Consider the following 13,192-nt stretch of genomic DNA (forward strand, 5'->3'; position numbering starts at 1 on the left):
GGCTAATTTTTGTAGTTTTTAGTGGAAAACGGGGTTTCCATGTCTTCCAGGCTGGTCTCAAACTCCTGACCTCAGGTGATCCTCCTGCCTTGGCATCCGAAAATGTTGGGATTCCAGATGTGAGCCACCACCCCCGGCCTCTCCTTTATCCTCCTGGCCTCTCCGTCATCCTTTATCTTCATGTGATTTATGAAGGAAACAGAAACCAATCTAAGTCTCCCCTTGGAAGAATAGTAGACTGAAGCCTCAAAAGAGTAGGTGGCCTGCCCCTGGTGACTTAGAGGTGGAGCTGAGATGAGAGCCGAGCTCCAGGGGATTAGTGCTGGGGGTGGATGGGTATTGTCTGGAGCGGGGAGGATCTGAGTCAGACCACCTAGCGCCTGCTTCTCTCAAGACATCTGTTTTCTGAGCTTCCTGTAACTGCCTCATCCCCCTGCCTGGGAAAGGAGCTTGTCTCATCTTTCAGCTCTCTGGTGGCTGTGAGGCCTGAGCTGCCCAAGCAGGGGAAACTACGTTGTCCCTTCCTCCTGTCCTGCCCAGGGAACACAGTGGTGGGGCTGCTGCTGACAGGAGCCTGAACTGCCGCCTCCTCTGAGCCCAGCCAGCTTTCTTGGCTCTGCCTCAAAAGCCCATAGAGGCCGGGCACCGTGACTCACTCCTGTAATCCCAGCACTTTGGGAGGCTGAGGCGGGCAGATCACTTGAGGTCAGGAGTTTGAAACCAGCCTAGCCAAACAGAGACAGAGTCTCACTATATCTTCTAGGCTGGAGTGCTGTGGCGCAGTCTTGGCTCACGCGGCTCACTGCAACCTGTGCCTCTCAGGTTCAAGCGATTCTCCTGCCTCAGCCACCCTAGTAGCCAGGCACGCACCAACACGCTTGGTTAATTTTTTTTGTATTTTTAGTAGAGATGGGGTTTCACCATGTTGGCCAGGCTGGTCTCGAACTCCTGATCTCAAATGATCCACCCTGCTCAGCCTCCCAAAGTGTCTCTCATATTTTTTTTTTTTTTTTTTTTTTTTGAGACGGAGTCTTGCTCTGCCACCCAGGCTGGAGTGCAGTGGCTGGATCTCGGCTCACTGCAAGCTCCGCCTCCTGGGTTTACGCCATTCTCCTGCCTCAGCCTCCCGAGTAGCTGGGACTACAGGCGCCGCCACCTCGCCCAGCTACTTTTTTGTATTTTTTAGTAGAGACGGGGTTTCACCGTGTTCGCCAGGATGGTCTCGATCTCCTGACCTCGTGATCCGCCCGTCTCGGCCTCCCAAAGTGCTGGGATTACAGGCTTGAGCCACCGCGCCCGGCATATGTTTTTAACTATTTGAGATTGTTATATACATCATTGCCCTTTAACCCCAAAAATTTCAATGTAAATTTTCCCCCAGATTTAATACTCATTGATGATTCTACCTGATCCAGTGATTTTTACCTGATCCAGTCTTTACTGTGGCAGTTGTAAAATGATGGTTTTTTTAAACTAAGCCTTCCCTGTATATCGTTATTCCTAGGAGCAGGGATAATTTCTTGCAAAACCACAGTGGAATGATCAACTCAAGTAAACATAACATGGATACACTAATCTACCATTTACATTCACACTTTGTCAATTGACCCAGTAATATCCTTTTTATCATCTTTTCTTCTCCAGTGCAGGATGCGGTTCTAGGGTTAGGTGCCACATTCAGTTGCCAAAGGTCTTCGGCCTCCTTTCTTCTGGAACATTTCCATACCCCTTTTCTGTCTTTGATGACACTGACATGCTGAAGGATAGAGTCCCTGCTCCACCCTTCTTAATATGACAATCTTTATTTTGGATTTGCCTGATATTTCTTCATGGTTGGATTCAGGTTATGCATTCTTCTTGGCTGGAATACTGCATAAGTGATATATCCTATTAAGAGTATCCTGTCTAGAAGTATTCAGGGCCCATCTGTTCCTCAATGGTGATATTAACTTTAATCACCTAGTCAAAGTATTGCCCAATTTCTCCACTGTAGAATTACTGTTTTATTTTCCCCTTGTAACCAATAAGCGGTCTGTGATAGATGCTTTAAACCATTGAAATATCCAGTTCCTCTTCAAATTTTTCCAGTAGATTTAACATTCATAAATGATTCTTACCAGATCCAATGTTTACTATGATGGTTGCCAAATAATAATTTTCCAATTCTAGCACTCCTTCTATAGTTCCCAGCCAGCATTCAGCAGGCTACTGAGGGCAGGAGTCTTCCCTTCTCTATTTATCTATTACTGATATTGGACTGTTACATTCCTATTTATCATTGGTTTACCAATATTATTATATGTAGTTATTTGATACTTTTTTTTTTTTTTTGAAATGGAGTCTCACTCTGGCACCCTCGCTGGAGTGCAGTGGCGTGACCTCAGCTCACTGCAACCTCCACGCCTGCCAGGTTCAAGCGATTCTCCTGCCTCAGCCTCCTGAGTAGCTGGAACTACAGGTGAGTGCCACTACGCCTGGCTAATTTTTTGTATTTTTAGTAGAGACGGGGTTTCACCATGCTAGTCAGGCTGGTCTCAAACTCCTGACCTCGTGATCTGCCTGCCTCGGCCTCCCAAAGTGCTGCGATTATAGGCATGAGTCACCGCACCTGGCCAGTTATTTTGATACTTATACCACATTTGGCCAGTGAGAGTTCCTCAAACTGGATTGTGTGTAAAGGATGGAGCATGATCCCATCATTTTGTTGAGCAATTTCTTAAATTCTGGCCTAACAAAATGTTTCAGACCCATCTTGTACCAGCCCTGCTCCAGCCCTGGAGTCATCTGTTTTTCTGGGACAGCCCTGGCTCCTTTAGTGGGGAACGGTATTAGAAACAAAAATCTAGGTGCTAAGTGTGCTTATTGGGTTGACTTTTTTTCTTGACTCTTTTAGCTGACAGAATTAGGAAATAAATGCATACATACACACATGTAAATGCACACACAGAAATAGATATATTCACACACATACATATACTTTCTAGGCAGCTATACACACATATATACAGTTTAGAAATCATGAGTTCACACGAATACCTCCAATTCCAATCCAGCTTTATAGAGTATTTTATTGCCTTCTGCAATTCTATATTTATATGTTCCTTCTTCCACAATTGAGAATCCTGGCCCTCCAAGCCATCAACATATACACACACACACACACACACACACAGATATATATACACACACACACACATATACACACACACACACATATATATATAGTTTGTTCGCTCAATCCTATAATGCATCAAAAATGGTTTCAGAAATGCTTTTCAGGACATTGTCCTGAACAAAGATTTTTTTGGATAAGACCTCAAAACCACAGATAGCAAAAGCATAAATTGACAAAAGACCTCAAGTGATCCACCCGCTTTGGCCTCCCAAAATGCTGGGATTACAGGCATCAGCCACTGTGCCTGGCCGAAACAAAAATAAGTAAATATTTTTAACAAGAAAATTATTTCCGAATTGCCTCACCCATACTGTTACAAACAAACAAACAAACAAAAAATGAATTCAGAACTTATTTGCAGTCCTTCTCCATCCCCACCAGAAGACTAACGTATCATCAAACATGGTGTTCCTCACTTCACCAATTTTTTTTGCCTTTTCTAGAGCTTTCTCCTGGGTGTAGGTCCCTGTTCTGAAAGGCAGCTTTGGCTGTTGGTTTTGAGAGCTTGTTTGACCCAGACGACTCTGAACCTTTTTTTTTTTTTTTTTTTTTGTAAACAAAAGGAATTTATTTCTTTTTTTTTTTTTTTTTTTATTATACTTTAAGTTCTAGGGTACATGTGCATGACGTTTATATCATGTATAACTCCCCAATGCAATCCCTCCCTCCTCCCCCCTCCCCATGATAGGCCCCAGTGTGTGATGTTCCCCTTCCCGAGTCCAAGTGATCTCATTGTTCAGTTCCCACCTATGAGTGAGAACATGCGGTGTTTGGTTTTCTCTTCTTGTGATAGTTTGCTAAGAATGATGGTTTCCAGCTGCATCCATGTCCCTACAAAGGACGCAAACTCATCCTTTTTGATGGCTGCATAGTATTCCATGGTGTATATGTGCCACATTTTCTTAATCCAGTCTGTCACAGATGGACATTTGGGTTGATTCCAAGTCTTTGCTACTGTGAATAGTGCCGCAATAAACAAACGTGTGCATGTGTCTTTGTAGTAGAGTAATTTATAATCCTTTGGGTATATACCCAGTAGTGGGATGGCTGGGTCATATGGTACATCTAGTTCTAGATCCTTGAGGAATCGCCATACTGTTTTCCATAATGGTTGAACTAGTTTACAATCCCACCAACAGTGTAAAAGTGTTCCTATTTCTCCACATCCTCTCCAACACCTGTTGTTTCCTGGCTTCTTAATGATTGCCATTCTAACTGGTGTGAGATGGTATCTCATTGTGGTTTAGATTTGCATTTCTCTGATGGCGAGTGATGATGAGCATTTTTTCATGTGTCTGTTGGCTGTATGGATGTCTTCTTTTGAGAAATGTCTGTTCATATCCTTTCCCCACTTTTTGATGGGGTTGTTTGCTTTTTTCTTGTATATTTGTTTGAGTTCTTGGTAGATTCTGGATATTAGCCCTTTGTCAGATGAGTAGGTTGCAAAAATTTTTTCCCATTCTGTAGGTTGCCTGTTCACTCTGATGGTAGTTTCTTTGGCTGTGCAAAAGCTCTTTAGTTTAATTAGATCCCATGTGTCAATTTTTGCTTTTGCTGCCGTTGCTTTTGGTGTTTTAGACATGAAGTCCTTGCCCATGCCTATGTCCTGAATGGTACTACCTAGATTTTCTTCTAGGGTTTTTATGGTATTAGGTCTAACATTTAAGTCTCTAATCCATCTTGAATTAATTTTCGTATAAGGGGTAAGGAAAGGATCCAGTTTCAGCTTTCTACTTATGGCTAGCCAATTTTCCCAGCACCATTTATTAAATAGGGAATCCTTTCCCCATTTCTTGTTTCTCTCAGGTTTGTCAAAGATCAGATGGCTGTAGATGTGTGGTATTATTTCTGAGGACTCTGTTCTGTTCCATTGGTCTATATCTCTGTTGTGGTACCAGTACCATGCTGTTTTGGTTACTGTAGCCTTGTAGTATAGTTTGAAGTCAGGTAGCGTGACGCCTCCAGCTTTGTCCTTTTGACTTAGGATTGTCTTGGCAATGCGGGCTCTTTTTTGGTTCCATATGAACTTTAAAGCCGTTTTTTCCAATTCTGTGAAGAAAGTCATTGGTAGCTTGATGGGGATGGCATTGAATCTATAAATCACCTTGGGCAGTATGGCCATTTTCACGATATTGATTCTTCCTATCCATGAGCATGGTATGTTCTTCCATTTGTTTGTGTCCTCTTTGATTTCACTGAGCAGTGGTTTGTAGTTCTCCTTGAAGAGGTCCTTTACATCCCTTGTAAGCTGGATTCCTAGGTATTTGATTCTCTTTGAAGCAATTGCGAATGGAAGTTCATTCCTGATTTGGCTCTCTGCTTGTCTGTTACTGGTGTATAAGAATGCTTGTGATTTTTGCACATTAATTTTGTATCCTGAGACTTTGCTGAAGTTGCTTATCAGCTTAAGCAGATTTTGGGCTGAGACAATGGGGTTTTCTAAATATACAATCATGTCATCTGCAAACAGGGACAATTTGACTTCTTCTTTTCCTAACTGGATACCCTTGATTTCTTTCTCTTGCCTGATTGCCCTAGCCAGAACTTCCAACACTATGTTGAATAGGAGTGGTGAGAGAGGGCATCCCTGTCTTGTGCCAGTTTTCAAAGGGAATTTTTCCAGTTTTTGCCCATTCAGTATGATATTAGCTGTGGGTTTGTCATAAATAGCTCTTATTATTTTGAGGTACGTTCCATCAATACCAAATTATTGAGCGTTTTTAGCATAAAGGGCTGTTGAATTTTGTCAAAAGCCTTTTCTGCATCTATTGAGATAATCATGTGGTTCTTGTCTTTGGTTCTGTTTATATGCTGGATTACGTTTATTGATTTGCGAATGTTGAACCAGCCTTGCATCCCAGGGATGAAGCCCACTTGATCATGGTGGATAAGCTTTTTGATGTGCTGCTGAATCCGGTTTGCCAGTATTTTATTGAGGATTTTTGCATCGATGTTCATCAGGGATATTGGTCTAAAATTCTCTCTTTTTGTTGTGTCTCTGCCAGGCTTTGGTATCAGGATGATGTTGGCCTCATAAAAAGAGTTAGGGAGGATTCCCTCTTTTTCTATTGATTGAAATAGTTTCAGAAGGAATGGTACCAGCTCCACCTTGTACCTCTGGTAGAATTCAGCTGTGAATCCATCTGGTCCTGGACTTTTTTTTGGTGGGTAGGCTATTAATTGTTGCCTCAATTTCAGAGCCTGCTATTGGTCTATTCAGGGATTCAACTTCTTCCTGGTTTAGTCTTGGGAGAGTGTAAGTGTCCAGGAAATTATCCATTTCTTCTAGATTTTCTAGTTGATTTGCGTAGAGGTGTTTATAGTATTCTCTGATGGTAGTTTGTATTTCTGTGGGGTCGGTGGTGATATCCCCTTTATCATTTTTTATTGCGTCTATTGATTCCTCTCTCTTTTCTTCTTTATTAGTCTAGCTAGCGGTCTGTCAATTTTGTTGATCTTTTCAAAAAACCAACTCCTGGATTCATTGATTTTTTGGAGGGTTTTTTGTGTCTCTATCTCCTTCAGTTCTGCTCTGATCTTAGTTATTTCTTGCCTTCTGCTAGCTTTTGAATGTGTTTGCTCTTGCCTCTCTAGTTCTTTTAATTGTGATGTTAGAGTGTCAATTTTAGATCTCTCCTGCTTTCTCTTGTGGGCATTTAGTGCTATAAATTTCCCTCTACACACTGCTTTAAATGTGTCCCAGAGATTCTGGTATGTTGTATCTTTGTTCTCATTGGTTTCAAAGAATATCTTTATTTCTGCTTTCATTTCGTTATGTACCCAGTAGTCATTCAGGAGCAGGTTGTTCAGTTTCCATGTAGTTGAGCGGTTTGGATTGAGTTTCTTAGTCCTGAGTTCTAGTTTGATTGCACTGTGGTCTGAGAGACAGTTTGTTATAATTTCTGTTCTTGTACATTTGCTGAGGAGTGCTTTACTTCCAATTATGTGGTCAATTTTGGAATAAGTGCGATGTGGTGCTGAGAAGAATGTATATTCTGTTGATTTGGGGTGGAGAGTTCTATAGATGTCTATTAGGTCCGCTTGGTGCAGAGACGAGTTCAATTCCTGGATATCCTTGTTAACTTTCTGTCTCGTTGATCTGTCTAATGTTGACAGTGGAGTGTTGAAGTCTCCCATTATTATTGTATGGGAGTCTAAGTCTCTTTGTAGGTCTCTAAGGACTTGCTTTATGAATCTGGGTGCTCCTGTATTGGGTGCATATATATTTAGGAGAGTTAGCTCTTCCTGTTGAATTGATCCCTTTACCATGATGTAATGGCCTTCTTTGTCTCTTTTGATCTTTGATGGTTTAAAGTCTGTTTTATCAGAGACTAGGATTGCAACCCCTGCTTTTTTTGTTCTCCATTTGCTTGGTAGATCTTCCTCCATCCCTTTATTTTGAGCCTATGTATGTCTCTGCATGTGAGATGGGTCTCCTGAATACAGCAGACTGATGGGTCTTGACTCTTGATCCAGTTTGCCAGTCTGTGTCTTTTAATTGGAGCATTTAGTCCATTGACATTTAAGGTTAATATTGTTATGTGTGAACTTGATCCTGTCATTATGATATTAACTGGTTATTTTGCTCGTTAGTTGATGCAGTTTCTTCCTAGCCTCGATGGTCTTTACATTTTGGCATGTTTTTGCAATGGCTGGTACCGCTTGTTCCTTTCCATGTTTAGGGCTTCCTTCAGGGTCTCTTGTAAGGCAGGCCTGGTGGTGACAAAGTCTCTAAGCATTTGCTTATCTGTAAAGGATTTTATTTCTCCTTCACTGATGAAGCTTAGTTTGGCTGGATATGAAATTCTGGGTTGAAAATTCTTTTCTTTAAGAACGTTGAATATTGGCCCCCACTCTCTTCTGGCTTGTAGAGTTTCTGCCGAGAGGTCTGCTGTTATTCTGATGAGCTTCCCTTTGTGGGTAACCCGACCTTTCTCTCTGGCTGCCCTTAAGATTTTTTCCTTCATTTCAACTTTGGTGAATCTGGCAATTATGTGTCTTGGAGTTGCTCTTCTGGAGGAGTATCTTTGTGGCGTTCTCTGTATTTCCTGAATTTGAATGTTGGCCTGCCCTACTAGGTTGGGGAAGTTCTCCTGGATGATATCCTGAAGAGTGTTTTCCAACTTGGTTCCATTTTCCCCCTCACTTTCAGGCACCCCAATCAGACGTAGATTTGGTCTTTTTACATAATCCCATACTTCTTGCAGGCTTTGTTCATTTCTTTTTCTTCTTTTTTCTTTTGGTTTCTCTTCTCGCTTCATTTCATTCATTTGATCCTCAATCGCTGATACTCTTTCTTCCAGTTGATCGAGTCGGTTACTGAAGCTTGTGCATTTGTCACGTATTTCTCGTGTCATGGTTTTCATCTCTGTCATTTCGTTTATGATCTTCTCTGCATTAATTAATCTAGCTGTCAATTCTTCCACTTTTTTTTCAAGATTTTTAGTTTCTTTGCGCTGGGTACGTAATTCCTCCTTTAGCTCTGAGAGGTTTGATGGAGTGAAGCCTTCTTCTCTCATCTTGTCAAAGTCATTCTCTGACCAGCTTTGATCCGTTGCTGGCGATGGGCTGCGCTCCTTTGCAGGGGGAGATGCGCTCTTATTTTTTGAATTTCCAGCTTTTCTGCCCTGCTTCTTCCCCATCTTTGTGGTTTTATCTGTCTCTGGACTTTGATGATGGTGACGTACGGATGGGGTTTTGGTATAGGTGTCCTTCCTGTTTGATAGTTTTCCGTCTGACAGTCAGAAGGACTGTCTGTTGGTCTGTTGGAGATTGCTTGCGGTCCACTCCAGACCCTGTTTGCCTGGGTATCAGCAGCAGAGGTTGCCGAAGATAGAATATTGCTGAACAGCGAGTGTACCTGTCTGATTCTTTCTTTGGAAGTTTCCTCTCAGGGGTGACGCCACCCTGTGAGGTGTGGGGTGTCAGACTGCCCCTAGTGGGGGATGTCTCCCAGCTAGGCTACTCAGGGGTCAGGGACCCACCTGAGCAGGCAGTCTGTCCGTTCTCGGATCTCAACCTCCGCGTTAGGAGATCCACGGCTCTCCCCAAAGCTGTCAGACAGAGTCGTTGCGTCTGCACCGCCCCCGCTCTTTCCCCTAATGGGCTGCAGCTGTGCGCTGTCCGCAGAGGTAGAGTCTACAGAGACAGGCAGGCTTCCTTGAGCTGCTGTGAGCTCCACCCAGTTCGAGCTTCCCAGCGGCTTTGTTTACCTACTTAAGCCTCAGCAATGGCGGGCGCCCCTCCCCCAGCCTCGCTGCTGCCTTGCGGATAGATCGCCGCAGACGGCTGTGTTAGCAGTGAGGGAGGCTCCGTGGGCGTGGGACCCTCCCGGCCAGGTGTGGGATATATTCTCCTGGTGTGCCTGTTTCCTTAAAGCGCAGTATTGGGGTGGGAGTTACCCGATTTTCCAGGTGTTGTGTGTCTCAGTTCCCCTGGCTAGGAAAAAGGGATTCCTTTCCCCCTTGCGCTTCCAGGTGAGGCGATGCCTCGCCCTGCTTCAGCTCACGCTGGTCAGGCTGCAGCAGCTGACCAGCACCGATTGTCCGGCACTCCCTAGCGAGATGACCCCAGTACCTCAGTTGAAAACGCAGAAATCACCGGTCTTCTGTGTCGCTCGCGCTGGGAGTTGGAGACTGGAGCTGCTCCTATTCGGCCATCTTGCTCCGCCCCCGACTCTGAACCCTTTTGGAATTTACCAAGTAGCTTTTATAGTTGCCCACTGGTTATTAAAGCAAAACCTCTTCTATGCTCTGCTATAGTTGTGAAATTGTCCCACTGTGCTTCTCAGCCGTCAGCTGGTGGCTCTGTGGGGATGTCGAAGTTTCTTCAGATAAGCTACTGTTTCTCTCTGCCTCCTCCCAGATCTTGCTGTCATGCAGGTCTTGTGGCTGAGGTTGATTTGCACCTGCCGTCTTGCCTTTTGGGCTTCATGGAAATACCCGGTCATCTAATTTTGTTGGTTTTGCCATAAACTTGCTCTGTCTAATGTAGAGAGTCATGGAAGTTCACAAACCATGCTGCCACATTCACCATCTTCCTAGAATAATTTGTCTATACTTCTCTAAGTGTTCCCCACATATTTCACTCAGTAAAATTCCATGATAGCAGTAAAACAAAGTGCTTAACCATGTAAGCTTCTGAGTCACACCACACAGGTTTAAATCCTGAGCTTACCACTTTCTATCTGGTTGATCCAGGACAAATTCCCTAAGCCTCCGTTTTCTCAGATGCAAAATGATGACAATAATGCCTACCTGACAGGTAGTTTGGTGACATGGAGAAGGGTAAGGGTGGATTCTGTCAAGGTTTCAAGGCAGAGATGATCCATGGGCAGCTTAAGTTTTTCCAGAACAGAGAAAAAAATGTTACCCAATTCGTCTCTTAAAAGCGGACTCAGTTCTGTTAATAATTTTAGGAAAATTAAAACGAACAGATAATTATAAAAATCCTCATTGGCAAACAAGAATACTAATTTTAAGAACATGTATCTTACTAGTTTTTTATACATATACACACACATATAATAACTAGCAGGAAATTGTCCTGAATTATTCATGTTAATTATGCTGAGCCAAACCTTGTAGATAGGAAAATGTACTTCCCACTGAAATATGTTTGCCTTAGAGAGATTTCTAAGTTGATCATAATCTCCCTTTTTTATGGTTAGACCTAAGGGCCCTAGGAGGGTCAGAGACACATGTAATTAATTGAATTCCAGCCAGCATCATGCTTTTACAGCACAGTCTGCATAATCTAAATTAATTCTACATTTTCCCTTCAATTTCAAAAATAATCATAACTGACCCCCCAATACAAACCAATTTTCAATCATTGTAGCACATATATATTTGGAATATATATGAAACAATGTTCTTTGGTTGTATTCTATTTTGGTACATACTTTCTTTCTTTTTTTTTTTTTTTTTTTTTTTTTTGAGACGGAGTCTCGCTCTGTTACCCAGGCTGGAGTGCAGTGGTGCGATCTCGGCTCACTGCAAGCTCTGCCTCCCGGGTTCATGCCATTCTCCTGCCTCAGCCTCCGAGTAGCTGGGACTACAAGCCCCCGGCCACCGTGCCCGGCCCATTTTTTGTATTTTTAGTAGAGACGGGGTTTCACCGTGTTAGCCAGGATGGTCTCGATCTCCTGATCTCGTGATCCGCCCGCCTCAGTCTCCCAAAGTGCTGGGATTACAGGCTTGAGCCACCGCGCCCGGCCGCTTGGTACATACTTTCTATCCAATTACCGCTCACTGCAGCCTCAAACTCCTGGGCTCGAGGAGAAGATATATTTTTAAATACTCCATCACAGTCGAGGAGCTTCCTATAAGCAATTACTCAGACTCTCTAAGCCTCATGGTACAGAAAAAGTTCTCAGGACATGTCACCTCATTTAATAAGCACCTCAACTGAGCAAAGAACTAACTTCTATGAGAATATAGAAGATAGTGAAGACAGTGAAAATCATTTTTGAGCCTTTATGGAAGGTATTACTCTGGGGCCATCTCAGTGGAGTCTTGAAAGATAAGTAGGAGTCTATCAGAAAAAGAAGGGTTAAGAAGAGTGGACATTGGGGCAGAGAAACCAGTGGCCTCAAATGCATGTTTCTTTCTCAGCCTGACTGTTCCTTTTTAGTCAGACATGTTTGCTGGCGCTATCTTCATCAAGCTGGCCTTGGGATTGGACCTTTACCTGGCAATCTTCATCCTCTTGGCTATGACTGCTGTTGACACCATCACTGGTGAGTATGTTGTATATTTTGCTCACTCAGACTGTCTTTTGCTGATCCCACCCCAGCCTGCAATTAGCATTCTCAGTGTTAGCCTTGTCGCTGCCGAGGTAAAGGCACCATTTCATTCCCACTATGAGAGTCAAGCACAGCACCAGAAACACAACTAGAGCGTAGAACACAGAATCCTCCGTATTAGAAGTGAGTATCTTGATGGAAGGGAATTATGTGGGGGATGGGGTAGGAAACAGGTCATTTGGTTCAGCTATGTGTTTGGTACCCAGACTGGCACTTAGAATTCAGCATATCATCCCCAAAGACGGTTGGGAGGAAATAGCAGCTCAGACAGGAGACTAGCAAATGAAAGGTGAGGTTCAAATGAACACAGGATGCCAGGGCATGGCCTTGGCCGTGAATGGTACAGTTGAGAGAGGAGAACTGGAGCAGTGGGTTGCTGGCGGGAGATGGCGTGTGACAGTAGTCCAAGCAGGCCCTCGTGAACCAGGTATGTTGATGCGCTGCCCACGCATACCAACATAAGAATTCAAGTGTACCAGCTGAGTTGGAAGACGTAAGGAAGAATACCAGCTACAACAGTCAAAACAGTTTGGGGCCATTTCGGTGCATTTGAGCTGTCAACCTAAAATAAGTGACAGAGAGACCAACTCTCCAAAATGAGGAGTTTCTTCGGGAATAGTGAGGGATTGCAAACAGCATATGTCCCGTGGCAGACCATAGGACTTCCAAGGGGGTTGGGGCAAAGGGGAGACTTTTAAAGACAGAGAGCAGAAGTCCATATAAGCTGTTTTGAAACAAAGGTGATTGTTTCACCTGCTTCTTGCAGATGCTGGTGTTTGTTTATTGGTGGTACTGGCTGTTGCTAGGAGACAGTCTTCATGATAATGTCTTCCAACAGTTCCTGTTACCGGCATAGGTGTATGAGGGCCCTACCTGCATGGCCTCCCAGCCCCATTTTGTTAGGATTTAACGTAAGTGTCTTTATTTTGGTACAGACAACTTCCACAGAGCATGTGTTTCAGAATAAGGGAGCGATAAGGGCATGAGTCTCCTGTGTTCAAGATTCATCTTATTTTCTCATGACACTCTCATAAAGGGAATATCTTGTTGCAGGTGCTGGTGACTAGTCTGACAGCGTAGTTAGTCTAGACTTGAAAAAGAAGTTGGGTTTGGGTTTTTGTTGTTGTTGTTCAACACTACAGCAAAAGACAAAACACAGTAACTATATCTGGTACTGAATTAATGCAGCAATAATACATTCCAACACTAGA

General features: G+C 43.4%; 1 protein-coding gene across 1 annotated transcript in view; it reads left to right on the top strand.

Moving 5' to 3' along the window:
- Nucleotides 1-2,417: 2,417 nt before the first annotated feature.
- Nucleotides 2,418-13,192, top strand: part of LOC117096506 (solute carrier family 5 member 4-like) — a 30,926-nt gene continuing 20,151 nt past the window's right edge. The window contains 2 exon segments of the mRNA XM_033233937.1: nucleotides 2,418-2,458; nucleotides 11,810-11,915. Of these exon segments, the coding sequence (XP_033089828.1) occupies nucleotides 11,816-11,915 (100 nt within the window). The 5' untranslated portion in view covers nucleotides 2,418-2,458; nucleotides 11,810-11,815.

This window comes from Trachypithecus francoisi, unplaced genomic scaffold (genome assembly GCF_009764315.1).
Source record: "Trachypithecus francoisi isolate TF-2019V2 unplaced genomic scaffold, Tfra_2.0 Lachesis_group14, whole genome shotgun sequence".
Taxonomy (NCBI): domain Eukaryota; kingdom Metazoa; phylum Chordata; class Mammalia; order Primates; family Cercopithecidae; genus Trachypithecus; species Trachypithecus francoisi.